Source organism: Diabrotica virgifera, chromosome 4 (assembly GCF_917563875.1).
Source record: "Diabrotica virgifera virgifera chromosome 4, PGI_DIABVI_V3a".
Taxonomy (NCBI): Eukaryota; Metazoa; Arthropoda; class Insecta; order Coleoptera; family Chrysomelidae; genus Diabrotica; species Diabrotica virgifera.
In genome coordinates, this window is record NC_065446.1 from 161,927,199 (window position 1) to 161,942,236 (window position 15,038).

The 15,038-nt window shown below is 35.1% G+C and overlaps 1 protein-coding gene across 1 annotated transcript in view; it reads right to left on the reverse strand.

Annotated features, from left to right (window-relative positions):
- LOC114330767 (polygalacturonase) overlaps positions 1–7,082 on the reverse strand; it is a 72,630-nt gene extending 65,548 nt beyond the window's left edge. The window contains exon 1 of the mRNA XM_028280179.2: positions 6,696–7,082. Coding sequence (XP_028135980.2) covers positions 6,696–6,999 — 304 coding nt within the window. The 5' untranslated portion in view covers positions 7,000–7,082. The remainder of the gene's footprint in view (positions 1–6,695) is intronic.
- Positions 7,083–15,038: the final 7,956 nt, after the last annotated feature.

Here is a 15,038-nt window from a genome sequence, read left to right on the forward strand (position 1 = left end):
TCTGCTTTTACTGGAAAAAACTGTATTTGCTAATTAATTGGCCTACTGTAGAAATTTGGTCTTACACACATTTTAAGGGCATATTATAAAAAACGCACAAAATCTTAGTTTACATGATCCAAATTTGCATAATTTTCCAAATAACAGTTCAAAAGTAACAAATTAGTTAGTATTCAGTAACAAATTAATCAGTGTAAGTTTTTAGATCATAGCTACATTTTACAAGAAAGAAAGCTTTTGATAACTTACAGTTTATAGAACTGTCCAAAGTTTGGAGAAGTTTTTGTCGCAAGTCTCTTCTCTGCCTCTTTCCTTGTTATTTGTGTTCAGTGCTGAGTGCCGTCCCCGAAGCAGCCACGAATTCATGTACTGTTCAAAGTATATGTCAATGAGAGTTCAAATCGAGTAAGAGGTGGGCCGTTTAACTTCACACAAACATTAATGAAGAAACAGTTTTTATGAGTAGGGAAGCTCTGCCATCAGTGATTATCAGGTTCATTTGGGAAAATCCCCTTTCACACTCACTGGAAGATATTGGTATTGGTATCACTGGGTAGCTATTGTTCTCACAATTTCCCCCCAAATTTCTACAATTGTCAAAAACATATTCTCTGAAGGATTTAATTGCCTCTCGTTTGTTCACTTGTACACGAACTGCGAGCGCTTCAATGTCTCTTTCCCCAAAAGTATTGTCTTTAATGTTTTTGGGCCAAGTGCTTTTGTCAACTATGCGGGCACAATTGGCCAACACTGCATCGTCTACACTGAGCATCTTCTTTTCGATTGATTGAGCAAGGTGGTCATAAAACACAACAGCATTGATGGGGTCTTCTTTAGATTTCACATACAGTTCGCTTCCCATAAAACTTCTGTTATTGACAGCTGTCTCAGCTTGCGCATAAAACATTCCAGGACTGCCTTTTCGAGAAACAAACGTGTTCATCAAAATCTGAAGTTTCTTGTTAGCTCGAAATAGGTCAAGGTCTCGATGTTGCAACTCCTCACTAACATCAGATAGTTCTTGCAATGCGTCGCTCATCAGTCCCTAATCCAAAATGAAACACGTTGATGTCAGCTTTCTGTGTAGCACTTCGTATTTGGATCTTTCCAAAGGATCATGCGTCTGGTCTACTTTGGCTGCTGCAAAATGGTTGGCTAAGACATCATAATTTTTCCAAACGGCCGAAACTGTGCGAAAACTTGATGCGACCCACCGCGTGTTCAAAATTCTACCGATTTTTAACAGTTGTACACCAAGCTCATCGGCACATACGTGCAGCTCCCGACTGTTCTTGGGCGAGGCGTGATACAGTACGTATAGTTTGTCTATAAATCCCTTGAACCGGTTTATAACTTGCCATTTTCTTTACCACGTCACTCACACACAACTCAAGTCTTTGATTACAGCAATGCCAAATAACAATAGATGGAAACTTCTCTTTCAACAGTACACCAACCCCAGACTTCCCTTCAAGCATCACTGCTGCTCCATCACCAAAGCAACCAGTCTACTTTTTAAAACGTTTTCATCTATTTTGTGCCCTTCAGGGCATTGCATAACAGCATTAAAAATTCCACGAGACGTCACATTTTCCAGTTCCACAAGGTCTAATAACAAGTTCACAGGTGACTCCATATTTAACTTTTTAGACACACTCTAATGTACAAAATAAATGTTGATTTTTTACTTAATGTTGTTAACTCATCAATAATAAGCGCAAATTTATCAGTCCCTTTTACAATTTCCTGTACAACTTGATTCTTCATTTCTGAACTTATGTGAGTAATTATATTAGCACAAGCGTTCCGTGAATGTAAAATTCTGCCCATATCTAACCCGTTTAGCTCTTGAACATCTATTTCTGCCTCAAAGTGGTTGAAAGATTGATTTTCCTTTGCTACCTTATAAGCAGTTCGAAAAACTCGCGCCTTTACTTCTTTTTCTTTTGACACTGTTTAAAAAAACCTTTTCTAGCGTTTCTTTCTGTGAATCTGCAAAAATCTTAAAAGGAGCTTCATGAGCAGCATTAAGTATGTGATCAAATATCTTTTTTCTTAGTGAAGTTTATTGCTGAGCTCGACTCTCTCCAGAACTACTAACATCACATTCAGTCCACTGCTTGACCATTTTCATAACATTTTTTTTCCTACACCCAGAGATCCAACTTTTCTGCAAACGTCACAGCCTAACTTTTTGTTTTGTGCAATAAGCCAATCGTTTTTCCTACAATGCTCACTCTTTTGTTCAAAAGTCCAACAGTCTGGCCAATTTTATCACCTTCTTTGGACTAGACACTAGTAAAGGCGTTTGGTACAATATAACTTGCGATGTTAAGCATTTTTGAAATTGTTCATCTAGTTTTAGTTTTTTGGGCTGGTTAAAATAATTAGTAATCTTCTGCATTTTTGAAGCAACACAACACTTTCATACTAAATGAGCGGAAGAGGGTAGCAGATTAGGGCGCACAAATAGGACAGTGGCAAGTACCTGTCACTTTGACCGCGGTCACTGAACTGAGTGAAATATGGAAAACAACACACGACCTTGGATACTGCAATATTGCCGGCCGCGGGGGCGGAGACTGCGGTGAGGATAGAAGAAAGTACAGTGTGGGATCAGGATGAGTAAAATTTTATTTCTCTGACGTCACATTGCCTAGCAACCGTCGATTCTCGCATTGTAAAATTCGTTTTGTGACGTCATCAAAATAGAATTCTACCGATCGTGATCCCACCTGTCTCGCGTTAAATACAAATTTGTAAGTTCTACATCGCGTTAATCGCATAATGGCTCACCTAAAGTTACAAAATATTTGTTGTTTTTTTTTTTGTTTTCTTGTCCCAAAAGGTGCCGGTACGGCGTACCGGCGCGTACCGTCACAAAAACAGCACTGCCTAGGCATATACATCGACACAGGCCTAAGGTTCACGAAACACTTGACAAATGTAGTCCAGAGGGCAGAAGCAAGAACGGCAGCCCTACAAAGGATCATGCCGAATATAGGAGGCCCAAGCAGCTAAAAACAAAGAATGTACTTGCAAGTGATACAATCGACCCTCCTATATGGAACCCCTATCTGGGTGGATGTACTAAAATATCAAAAATACCGAGATATGATAACTAGGGCTCAGCGAAAGCCTCTACTAAAAGTGACAAGCACGTACCGGACTACTTCAACGACAGCCCTACAAATGATAGCGGGTACGCTACCCATTCACCTCCTAGCGAAGGAACGGCATATTCTCTACCACTCTCGGGATGGTCATTACCACAGATGAAAGCTGCCACCAGAGAGCAATTACTAATAGAATGGCAAACAGAATGGGAGGTGGACCAAAAAACTGATACCCAACGTGATAGAGTAGTATACATGTAAGTTCAAACGAGTAAATTTCTATTTCACGCAGTTCCTGACCGGGCATGTATCTTTTATGTCTTTTACGTATCGAATTCAAAAAACCAGAGATGATAATTGTATAACTTGCAACGTAACAGACGACGCGGAGCATTGTATCTTTAGATGCAATGCGTTTGCGTCAGAACAGCACACAATGCGGTCAAAACTAGGGGATATATCAACTGACAACTTGATGCGTATCGCTATGGAAAGCAGGGAGGATTTTGAATTCATCATAGATCACATAACAAAAATCATGAAGACAAAGTCCATAATAGAGAAAGCAATTGAGACAGCATGACAAAGATCTGGATTATTATATATGTGTACATGTATAGGATTGTTTTTTGTGTATATATTTTTTTTCTTATTTTTAGGTTAATATTACTGCTATTGCTATCTTGGGGGCCACCTCGTTTTTCTTAGCTCCACATGTCCATCACAGACACTAATAACATTTAAACTCCAATGTTATATTCATATTTTCTTTCCCTCGGCTCCTTACCGCTCCTACGTAAGAGCCGACAACTTCTACGACCAATCTAGGCTGCGCAAGGCACTCCTAAGTTTCGTTCGCTAACCGAACACGTACGGGAGTGTCTTGACGAAGACGGGTGGTTTTAGTTGGTAGGCAGGGCAACAGGAGGGCATCCGTTTGCAGGATCTCCCTACACGGGGCAAAATTGACTCGGATGTTTTCCTCTATTCTGAATCCAACACGGTACGGTGTTTAGAACATTTTCATCCAAATTAAAAAAAAGGTTACTATAAAATAATACGTTCCATGCATTCTGTGTCTGTATATCGTGCGTTCCATGGGTTGTTTTGTTCACTGCGCAGGACGGTGATCGTTACATGGACGGTTTTCGTTGTGTTGGAACAAACCTATTATATTAATGCAAATGAGACGGGATTATTTTTAGAGTTTAGAGCATTACCCAAGAAAACTTGTACCCCGAAAGGAGAAAAAGGCATTGGAGGCAAGGCTTCTAAAGATAGGATCACAATTCTATTTTGTACCAATATAATATTTTGATAGAAGTATGCAGAGATAAAATCGAAAAGTTCAATATTTAATCTTCATAGGCAATGCTGCGTTGTCATCCACAACTTCTGTTATTTGATATTAAACCTAGTATCTCTTTTTATATATACATACATACATGCACTTATTTTTAAAACATTTAAGTTAACCTTAGACCATAAAAACCAGTTTTTATGGTCTAAGAAGTTAACATATTTTTTTTCTGTTCAACGGAAACCTCCTTTAATCGGACAGTTTATGAGGAACGACTACTGTCGGTTCAAGGGTAAATATGTAAAGTATGTAAAGTAAATATGTAAATATGTAAAAAAAACAAGGGCTCATGTAAATATTACATACAAAAATTAAAATTCTTACGAACTAGGACCAAAAAGGGTTTCAGTTATTTATATACATAATTATTAATTTTATCTCGGTCACTAGTAGTTTAAGCTTTATAAAAATCTTTAAAAAAACATGATTGAGCGAGAAAACGATCCACCTAAAATTAGAAAATAGATCTGGAAGATGCGTAGACCACATATTTACCCTAACACAACTTAATGAAAAGAAACTTGCAAGAAGCCAGGAAATACAGCTTTTATTTGTGGATCTCACAAAAGCATATAACACGATTCCTGTGAGACAGCTGTAGCAGTCTCTTGAACAATCTTCCTTAACCTTCGGATGACCAAGGGGGTAAATTTGGACCCCAATGCATGTTTTTATTTAATAAATTCACAAATATTTTCAATTTTAAAGTCATTATTTTTTTATTTGACTTTAATATCATTCTAGATACCCTCATATTTTGTAATAAAAAAAATTCCCTATATTTAAGTAAAAAAAATATTTTCTAAATTTGGGGTCAAAGACGAACTCCCTTGGCCTTCCATATTCCAATTTTGTATTAAGTAAATACCGTCTATTATGTGGAATTGTATGTAAGAAACCTTTCAATATTGAAAAAAAAAATTGTTTGTTAAACCTGTGGCGACGTAATTAGTGTATATTTTAAAATTTCGCTAGTTCTAAGTTCAGAATGATGATTCCTGTTTTTGTTCAGTTGTAATTTAAAATATGTTTTACTACTTAATGCTTATTTATAATTTATTGACACAATAGTAACATTAAAATTACGAATACATTATTACATTTCTTAACACAACTTAATTTTTTTGTCAATTGTCATTTTTAACGTGGGGTCATTTTTTACCCCCGTTAGTCATCCGTGTAACAAAAAAAGGTTGGTCATCGGCAGGTTAAATAGCCCGATCATCACCACAGTCCAACAATTATAGACTAAAGCTACATCAAAAATAAAACTAAACAACACCTTATCAAAAAAATTTGTAGTAACAAGATGATTACGACAAGGATGCTGCCTCTCTCCGATACTATTTAAGGTGTATTTAAATGAAGTACTAAAACACTGGAGAAGAGCTTGTTCAGGGATGGGAATTCAACTTGACGACGATACATTGTATACGCCACAGTTTGCGGATGACCAAGTCGTATTAGCAGCGGATAAGGAAGATTTACAATTCATGACGAGACGGTTATTTTAAACATATAGAAGGGCCTTTCTGTAAATAAAAAGAAAACGCAATACTTATGCTCTTATGCATCGGGAATGGAGTAGAAGATCTAATAATTAACGAACATAGGAACGAACATATAGGAACAAGAATCAATAAGAGTGGACTCACCGAAAAAGAGATGGAGCAAAGGATCGTGAAAGGAAAAAGAGTGATTGGATGCCTAAACCCGATGCTATGGTCAAAAGAAATATCACATCAAAGAAAACATCTCATCTTTAACTCTATCTTTAAAAGTATAGTGCTGAATGGATGCGAAACATGGCAACTCACTAAATCTCTGGAACGACGCCGACTTGCATTGGAAATGGACTTATGGAGAAGATCGGCTGGAGAAGAATGCTTGAAAGAATACAAAATGACCAAATCAGAAATATAATGGGAGTCAAGTCAACCATCATAGACGAAATTTAAGTGAGACAACTGATCTGGTATGATCGTGTAGAAAGAATAAACGATGAAAGGCTTCCAAAACAAATTTTAAAATGGACGCGAAGGGAAAGAAGGAAGAATGGAAGGTCGAAACATTCCTGTCTAGGCGGCTTTTAGAAGGCAATGTCGGAAAGGAATCTTCACCCTGGCGACTTTAACGACCGACGAAGCCGGAAAATGGGAACCAGAAAGCGAATAATGTTATAAATAACCGAGATAATAATATTAATTAATATTTATTACCTGGAGCTCCTTTAATCGTAAATCCACTTCCATTTATCCTAATAAGTGGTCCAGACCAATTCGTATAATCAAAAGTAGTAATTCCTTCAAAAGTGAGACTCGCTCCTTGTTTTAAATCGAGTTCTAGAGTCTGTCCTGCAGGCACATCAAGATTCCTAATAATTATATCGCTACATCGGTGGACGGTATCACTTACTTGATCAAAGTTAGTTATTTCACAATTTGTAGGTGAACATTTGCAAATAACTAATGCGGCATTAAATAAGAGAAATAGAAATAAGTAGCACATTATTGTATAATACATATATTATTTCAAAAATAAAGTTATAGTGTTAATAATAATGTGTTCACCTTAATTCCCTATTTATCGGAAGCACATTATAGATAAGATTGACGCAAATAGTTGATTAATGATTTTTGAATTTTGTAATCTACACTTGAGAGCAAAAAAATCGACTGGAAAATAAAATAAGTTATATTTTTTTATTACGCTGTATCCTATACAACTTTTTCAAAAAGGTAATACCGTCATTAAAAAGAATGTAAAAATATATTTTAGGAAATATTTTGAATTTTTTAGTTATATTAATTACCATTTAATAAATGCATAACTTATGTTCACATGTACCTATGGGCGGCAGATTCATTTTGAATGCCTGCCATTTTTGGAAAAGGTGAAATCTGAGATGGCCTCATATCTAAATTTGAATCTTTGTATGTGTAGTATGTGTGGTCCAAATTATATGCTTCTACCATTAATGCACAATAATTCTTATATTAGTATTTGTAGGAATCTGCCGCACATAGGTACCTACATGTGAAGATACATTATGCATTTATTAAATTGTAATTAATATAACTCAAGCGTTCAAGATATTTCGTAAAAAATATTTTTTCTACAACCGTGTTAAAAATACAATTTTTAGCACTCCATAAAAGAGTTAAAAATGCAACTTTAAGGCACTAATGCTTTAAAAAAAATTTTAGGCACTGCAGTTCGTACTGACCGTATATGCAATTTTGATGTAATGTCAAAAAAATATAAAATTGGAATGTCAGTCAAGTTCAAGTAAAAGTTTTTGTAGATATTGTCCTGTAATTACGTTTGTAGAAAAAATATTGTATGATATGCGTGTTAAAAAGTACATTTTTAAGGCACTCATGTGAATTGCAGAACTCGCTTTCGCTCATTCTGCAAACTTTCACATGCGTGCCTTAACGTGTACTTTTAACACTTATATCATAAATAACTATTACGCTCTTTTCAACGCCGGTATTACCTTTTTGAAAAATTAATACCTACAGGGTGAAAGAATTGAAGAAATAAACAACATATTCTTACAAAAAAAATCAGAAAACACACAACCTTTGGTAAACCTATTTTTCCGGTTCAAAAGCTCGATCTTATACATCAAAAAAAAACCTATACAGGGTGTCCCCGAAAATAGTGCATTCCTTAAAGGTATAGATAGAAGGCACAATGTAGAGCAAAAAAGTCTTCTTTTAAAGATGCCTATCTTCTGGAGATGTTGGCGACCACATTGACCCATCTTATTCTATTTACGGCAGCTCGAAATAGATCCGTTGACGTTAGACCAGTCCACTTTCTAAGATTGGCCAGCCAGGATATGTCTACGTCAAGGGCCTCTCCTGCCCTCAATCTTGCCTTGTAGAATCAACTGTAGCAGTCGGTATTTTTCATTACGCATAATGTGGCCGAAGTAAGCCAATTTTCTGTTCTTTACGGTGTTAATTAATTCTTTGTCTTTTCTTAGCCTCTGGAGAATAGTTATATTATTTGTGTGGTGTCTTACAACATTTTTTTTCCAAATTCAGCCGTTTGGCCGAAAAACGAAAATACATTTTGATATGCAAATTGACACCGTTGCAAGTCTGGCAACACCGTTGACACATTTATAAATAGTAGGTTTGTAGATCATTTGTATCTGGTAGGTAGTAAAGTAAAAATGTAAATATCAACCAAATGGCTAGTGTTTACATTTTTTCGCCCCTTGGTTTGTTTGATGTTATTGACATTGGATATTTGGGGTCATTTAGCTTTATTCCAAAAGAACAGGTATTTTTTAACAATGAGGAATTTGTAAAGGATACAGAAAGGGTAAAATACTACAGGGTGCAATATTTTATGAATTACCCAGAACACTAATGAACAGAATGTAGAGGCATATAAATTTTTTGCAAAATGTTTTGCCGGTACTTCTTGAAGACGTGCCTTCGCAAACACGACGCGACGTCAAATGTGGTTTCTTCACAACGGAGCCCCAGCACATTTTACCAAACTGTAAAAAATCTTCTGGATAACTACTTATCCTCGTCGTAGAATTGGTAGGAATTGACTCATTCTGTGGCCACCGTGAGTCCCGAATTTAGTGCATTGGATTTTTATTTTTGGGGACATTTGAAATCGTTAGTGTATGATAAACGACATAAAATCCAAACAGAAGCTGAATTACAGAAACGCATTTTTGGTGCTGCAGAAACTATCCGACATAATTTAGTTAACTATGGCATTACTAACAAAAGGATTCGTCGCATGGTAGAGCTCACTTTGAACATTTAAGTATTATAAAAATTATTGTCAATTAAGCACAAACATTTAATTCTATTTTTAGACCACAAGTAAACAAATTACTGATAGTCGGAGCAAAATGTACAAAACTAAATTAAAATCATTAAACGTTATCTGTTATGTATTTAATTTCCACTGTAAACTATGTAATTCAGTTAAAACCCTTGTATTCAACACATTTAAAGCTTAATAGGAAACAGTAGCGATCAACAGGTAGCGAAAACGCTTTCCAAGATTGCAGCTGTAATTTTGAATATTTTTTCGAGATATTTGGCACACTTATTCGTAATATAATAAAGAATGGCGGTACAGAGCCCAATTTGAAAAATATATTAATATGTGGAAATTACTTTGTAATTAAATACAATATTAAAAAAACGAGCCTGTACCGCCATTAAGAATAACAAAAAAATACACTTTCTTCAAATAAACTTTTTTATCCGATGCCTAGATTTTGTGTCATTTTGGAACTACTAAAATTTTTTATTCCATTAGTAGTTCCAAAATGACAGAAAATCTAGGCATCTGATAAAAAAGTTTATTTGAAGAAAGTGTATTTTTTTGTTCTTCTTAAAGGCGGTACAGGCTCGTTTTTTTAATATTGTATTTTATTACAGAGTAATTTCCACATATTAATATATTTTCCAAATTGGGCTCTGTACCGCCATTCTTTATTATATTAGAAATACGTGTGCCAAATATCTCGAAAAAATATTCAAAGTTACAGCCGCAATCTTGGAACGCGTTTTGGCTACCTGTTGATCGCTACTGTATCACCTTAATAAATACATGACACTAGTTTAGTTAAAAGATATAGTGGTTTTTATTGTAAATTTTTATTTACAATAAACATTTTATCAATTAGTTTAAAATTATTCCATATTTTAATACATTTCAAAAAAAAACATTAGAATGCGGATCTACTAATATCTCGAATCCAAATCCTCTTCAAATATGCAATAAATGAAACATATAAAGAGGAAAGAGAAGAAATAATCAAAAAACCCAAATACAAACTAACTAGGCTACATGACGACAGCACCAGGTTCCTATACCAGAACAGACTGGATCAAAAGCTTGATCAAATTGACCTGACATGTAGCACCAACATATAATATATGACAAAATAACACTTGCGATTAACCCTTAAACGCCCAACTTTTTTTAGGTTCCATGTAAGCCCAGCGGTGGGTAAAAAATGTCCACCTCGAAAATAGCTAATATATTTATTGAGGGTGGTTGGAAATGGATTAAACTTAAGAATATTATGCTTAATGAACACAGCATCTTCTAAAATATTAATATAAACAATTTACAAACCTTACAACAAAATTACAATGTAAGGTACATGCAGCCAATATGGCCATGCTAATAGGTTTTATTTTTTTACATAATAATGTTTTCAGTTTTTCAAAACTTTTGATATTATAGTATAAACTACATTATTAGACAGATATTCTAAGTAATTAAAAGTCAACCGCAAGAACCGTTACAAAAATATGAGTAATATAAGATATAATATGAGTTGGCCATATTGCCAACCGGGTGTATGGCAATAAGGCCATACAAAATATTCATTATGTACAGAATTACAAAAAAATGTTATTCGGGAATAATTGAAATAAAAGGTCAAAATAATAACATAAGCTCAAAAATGAATTTATTATGAATTATGACAGGTCAATATAGGGTAACTGCAAAAACAAATTTTTTATTCATAAAAATGAAATTTTTATCTACAATCTGGACACATGAAAATTTCTATGACATCGTCTTTAGTGAGTCCCATGCACTCCTCATGGACGTAAGCCTTGCATTTAACACATAAGCGCATATCTGCTTGTCTATCTTCCCTGCAGAGTTTACAATACCAAGACTCATTTAAAAGTTTACATTGTGATTTTGGTGCTCTAGATATTTTTGATTTTTTTTGATATTCGTACTTGATACTGAAATATCCTTAAGAATTTTGTTTTCTTTAGTGAACAAGTTTCTTGTGACAACTTGGGCTCTACTGTTCAGAGCAGGTTTTCTGGGTTTCTTAGCTTTGGTTAGTACCATATCTGGTGTTGGTAGCATCTCAGTAAACGAATTGTTCTCGTTCAAGGCAGGATCTTGTACAATTTCTTCGTCAGAATAAGAGTTACTAGACTCATCGTGTACACTGAAATGACTGTCTGAATCACTGCTGCTGTCATCATGGGTACAAATTCTGGCTCTAGTACCGTTTTTCTTTTGTGATCTTACACCAGATGTGGATGGACCAGCTTCTAAAGAAATTGAGCTATCGACATTATTTTCCTTATTCTCTAATAAACCAGATGTATTAGATGGAACTGTTTCTTGAGACATTTGCTGTTGCTGTTGAGGTTCTTGGTCCTGATTTTGACTTGCAGTGCTTGGAGCAAATGCAATCTCTGAAATTGCTTCACGATTTAGAGGATATATCCCTGTTGCTCTGAAGCCTGCTTTAATATTTGACATTGTCATTGTTTTATCCCAAACAGCTGAAAATATGCCTCCAAAACGCATCTTACTAATTGAACGTTCGTCTGGATGCGTGGAAAAATATTTTACTACCTCATCGTCCCAGTAATACTCAAACGCCCTAAATACAGCCTTATCCATTGGCTGGAGTTCGTGAGTCGTATTACTGGGCAAACAATACAACGTTATATCAAATCTGTCAGCGGTTTCCAAAATACTGTAGTCCAAGTGACACTTGGCTCCATCAAAAATAAGCAGACATTGACCTTGAACCTTAAACTTTGCAAAATGCTCTATCCAACGGGAAAATGCTGCTTGTGTCATGCTACCTTTTTCGGTCATAAGTACTGAAGTCCCTGCAGGCATTGAATCACTCCATTCTTGTTTCATGCAGGGCCTATTTTACCACTAGGCCCGTGAGGCACCTGCCTCGGGCCCGCATTTTAAAGGGGCCCGGAAAGATCACCAAAAAAAAATTCTTATTGCAATAACAAAATAAATTTTCAAAATGCTTTCATTTTACGAACAGAAAATGATAAATGATGACTCCACTGTTTTTCAAGCGACTTCACTTGTCACAAGTACATCTCCGTCATCTATAAAAAACGACAATATCAATTAACCCTTTTCCTAGCGATATGGGGATTGGCCAAAACATTTAAATATGGAATTTCAACAATATTGTGTAAATAATCGACCGAATTAATAATATTGATAAAATTAGTGAATGTGTTATTTACACAACTGGATAATAGATAATAAAACCAGACATTTGCAAAGAGCGATTTTTTCTATGAGTGTACAGTGCTAAGTGTAGCCGCGTTTATTGTTAAGATGTAGACATCTCATATCGCATTTAAGATGAAGACAACCCTATATTTTGGTTATCAAAATAAATACAGCATTTGAAGTTTTGCACAGTGAGGTTGAATATTCACATTTTTTAAGATACTCAGCTGAAATTTAAATTTTAAACGCAGCCTACTGCGATTCCTCAAACAGGATAAATTTTCGATATTTTACTTCGCGTTAGAGATATCGGAAAAAATTATTTGAAAAAGTTGTTACAAATATTATTAAAACCCCACATAGCAAATTTTAATGACAAAATTCGTACTTTTAATATATCATTATTTGCAGTGGCAGTGAGGACCCTTGAACTTAATTGGCTGGCCCGAGATGCATCTCGGGACAGCCGAGAAAAAGTTTAGGGTCCTGACTACAAGTACTGAAAAAACTAAAATTGTGAATTTTGTCATGCAATTTAGTATGTGGGGTTAGAATAATGTTTGGAACAACTTTTTCAAATAATATCTCTAAAAAGCAAAATATCGAAAATTTACCCTGTTTGAGGAGTCGCAGTAGGCTGTGTTTAAAACTTAAATTTCAGCTGATGTGTCTTAAAAAATGTGAACATTTCACCTGCCTGACTGCAAAACTTCAAATCATGTACATTATTTTGATAGCCGACATAGAGAGCTGTCTTCATCTTAAATACAACCCACTGTATTTAAACAATGTTTAATTGTTTAAATATAAATTTTATTTATTGTTAATAAAAATTTAAATTTCTAGTACAACTATATTTCTATTAAATAATTAATTCATTTAAAAAGTTATTATTATTATTAAATCATATTTAGGGGCCCGAAAATTGTGTAGTGCCTCGGGCCTGATTTGAAGTAAAATAGGCTCTGGTTTCATGCGCTTCCTTTTAAATAAAATTACAGGAGGTATTGCTGTTCCGATAGCATTACCACAGGCTACAATTGAAACATTTTGTGCGTGTTCGTTCGTAACGAGATATACCCGCAGTGACCCTTTTGCAGCTAACACCTTTTGTTGATGGTGCAAACAGAGCCTGCATCCTTTCTCGTCGATATTATAGATTCTTTCAGGTTGTTCCATTATATGTAAAGATCGCAATACTTCTTCTATCTTGGTGAAATGGTCATTTACAATGAATTTGTTTAGTTTTTGGGCTCTTGCCGGATTTAGATTTTGTGCTTTTCTAACTCGAATTTGAGGGTTTCTTTCCATAAATCCCTTTAGCCAATATCGCCCAGCCTTTTCTTTTTCTTCTCTAAAAGGATTTGGAATATTATTCAACTTGGTATACCGGTAAACACATCGACGAAGTACACTTGCAGTTAGCGGGTAACCTACTTCGGATAACCGAATGATTCTTCGACTTAATTCAGCTTCTTGTTCTTGAGTTAAGATGGGTTTACGACCCATGGCGGCTTTTCCTGTCTTACCTTGCTCGACATAGCGCCTAAGGGTTCTCCTTGGTAGATTATAAGTTATACTGGCCCTATTTAATGACATACCCGCGTTCACAGCTTGAAACGCTTGGGTTAAGTCTTCTTCACTCCATTGCCCTCTTATGCCTCTAGAGCGAATACGACCCATCGTTATTCCTTAAACAATAGAGAAAACATTACAAAAAAACTGGTATGATACATACGCTATTAGGAAAATGTATGCATAGCAATATGGCCATGGCCATATTGCTCACATGAACCAAATCAACTGTTTTTTCAAATATAAGGCACTATCATAAACTTATCCAAAAAATAACTGCACTCATTTATCATCGTACCTTTGCACAATCTAAACGTAATATCTACTTAAAAAATACTTACGTGATTGTTACTGTAAAAAGAGATATAATAAGTTTCACGTTTATAATGACGCACTTACGAGGCACTATTTTCTTCTGTAATGCAGCACACACTCACAATGTCGGCTTAAGACTGATTACTCTAGCGGCTGTCGTATTTGGCGAACATACTGTTTATATCTATTGCGCCATCTACTTTAAATTCAAGGTAGTTACCGAGTTATAAGGAAGTGGCCATATTGCCTGCTTGGCCATATTGGCTGCATGTACCTTACATCAAAATTAACATACTAGCAAAAGCCAGTAATTCAGATTTGTCTATTTTCTCCACATTCTTCCTTTCAGCCTCCTTATTGGCGGATAATTATGTTGATTATGTTATAATACGTCGATAATTATAATAATTATGTTCCAACCAATGAGAAATTATATAGAAACCATTAGTAACAAGTTTTACTAAGGGTGTACTTTTTGTGCCCACCCATATTTAGCCCAAGATATTACTTTTATTTTCAAAAATATCGGTAGAACCAAATTAACATTCGATAAAGGGCTGTCTTTTTAACAATAAATAATTTTTGAAAAATGTTTAAACACGTAATAAATGTGTTACAATGGAATATGCATTAGGTGAACATTTTTT